General features: G+C 65.2%; 1 protein-coding gene across 1 annotated transcript in view; it reads right to left on the bottom strand.

Annotated features, from left to right (window-relative positions):
- Window positions 1–1,290, bottom strand: part of SNTG2 (syntrophin gamma 2) — a 111,480-nt gene that overhangs the window by 97,338 nt on the left and 12,852 nt on the right. The window contains exon 2 of the mRNA XM_011382227.1: window positions 1,011–1,148. Coding sequence (XP_011380529.1) covers window positions 1,011–1,148 — 138 coding nt within the window. The remainder of the gene's footprint in view (window positions 1–1,010; window positions 1,149–1,290) is intronic.

Raw genomic sequence — 1,290 nt, 5'->3', positions numbered from 1 at the left:
CTAGAACCGGGGCAGCGGGCATGGGGCGGACGACGGGGACTGGGGGCGGGTTCCAGGGGAGACAGTGCCGCTGGTGGGGGGCCACGCACGTGAGAGGCGAACGCGTCGGTGTCTCAGGGAGCACCCTGTGCTTTGCGGACCCCTGTGCCTACCAAGGAAAGACTGAGGGATTAAAGGTCACGAAGACTCGGAAATCCGATGACTGAGGCGTCACCGGGGCCATCGCGAAATGAAAGTGTCTTCCGGGTGGCTCCGAGACGCGCTGGAAAAGCAGCGTCACGCACGGCTTCTCGAGGGCCAGGTTTTGCAGCTGGCGGGGCCGGCTCTGGGGGCCGGTGATGGGCCCAGCAGGCCCACGGCGGGGGGCGGCGAGCATCCAGGGCCCTGAGGGGCCGGCCCCCACCCCCGACGGTGCTCAGGGCTCCGTTGCATCCGACAAACGCTTCTCACCCCCAAGGAGCCTTCGCTCTGGGCCGGGAGTCTGGTAACGCCCGGGCCAGCCGTCTCGTGCGCACCTGGCCACGTCCACAGACACCTGGGCCGAGGCCCTGACGCGAAGCCGTCGTCCGTGTGTCTGTCCTCCCAGACAGACGCCCTTGAGATGCTGTCCCCCGTCCGCAGACCGGCGGTCACACCGCGTTGTTTCGGTTCCCAGCGAGAACACGTCGTGTCCCATCTCGTGGTATCTGGGGCCACTTTTCACACACAGCTTCTCCAGGGGAATATGTTGGCAAAGGAAGTGACAGTGTCAGGGAGCGAGTGACAAATGGCACTTTGGTGACAATGACAGCCAGCAGCCGGGGGTGTCTGAACAAGGGCAGGCGCCTCTCCCTCAGCAAACAGCCCTGAGTCCCCAAACCGAACAGCTGTCGCCTGGGGGAGCCCTCGGACTGTCAGCAGGAGATGCTGTAGCCCGAACCCCCAAATTGAGTGGCTGGCGTGTGGGGACGCCTCCTGTCTGCGGGAGGCGCTGCAGGGCGCCCTGGCGCCTGGGGCGCTGTGGCACTTACGTTTGCGCCGGGGTTGCTGCCACTAACACAGACGACATCTGGTTTTTGAATTGTCAGTACCTCTTTAGTCAGCTTCAGCCGGATGTCGTAGGCATTTCCAGAAGCTTCGTTGTGCAACAGAGCAGCCCCCGTTTTAGTCTGCGGACACAAAGCGGAGACAGACCAGGCCGTGAGGGAGGGACGCGGGCGCCGGGCACCGGCCACTGACCACCAGCCACTGCGAGCTGTCCTCGCAAGGACTTCGCCTCCTGGGCCTCCCGCCCGCCCGTGGACGCGCCGC

Source organism: Pteropus vampyrus, unplaced genomic scaffold (assembly GCF_000151845.1).
Source record: "Pteropus vampyrus isolate Shadow unplaced genomic scaffold, Pvam_2.0 Scaffold468, whole genome shotgun sequence".
NCBI classification, from domain to species: Eukaryota; Metazoa; Chordata; class Mammalia; order Chiroptera; family Pteropodidae; genus Pteropus; species Pteropus vampyrus.
Note: the sequence above shows the minus strand (reverse complement) of the source record. Positions and strands in the feature narration are given on the sequence as shown.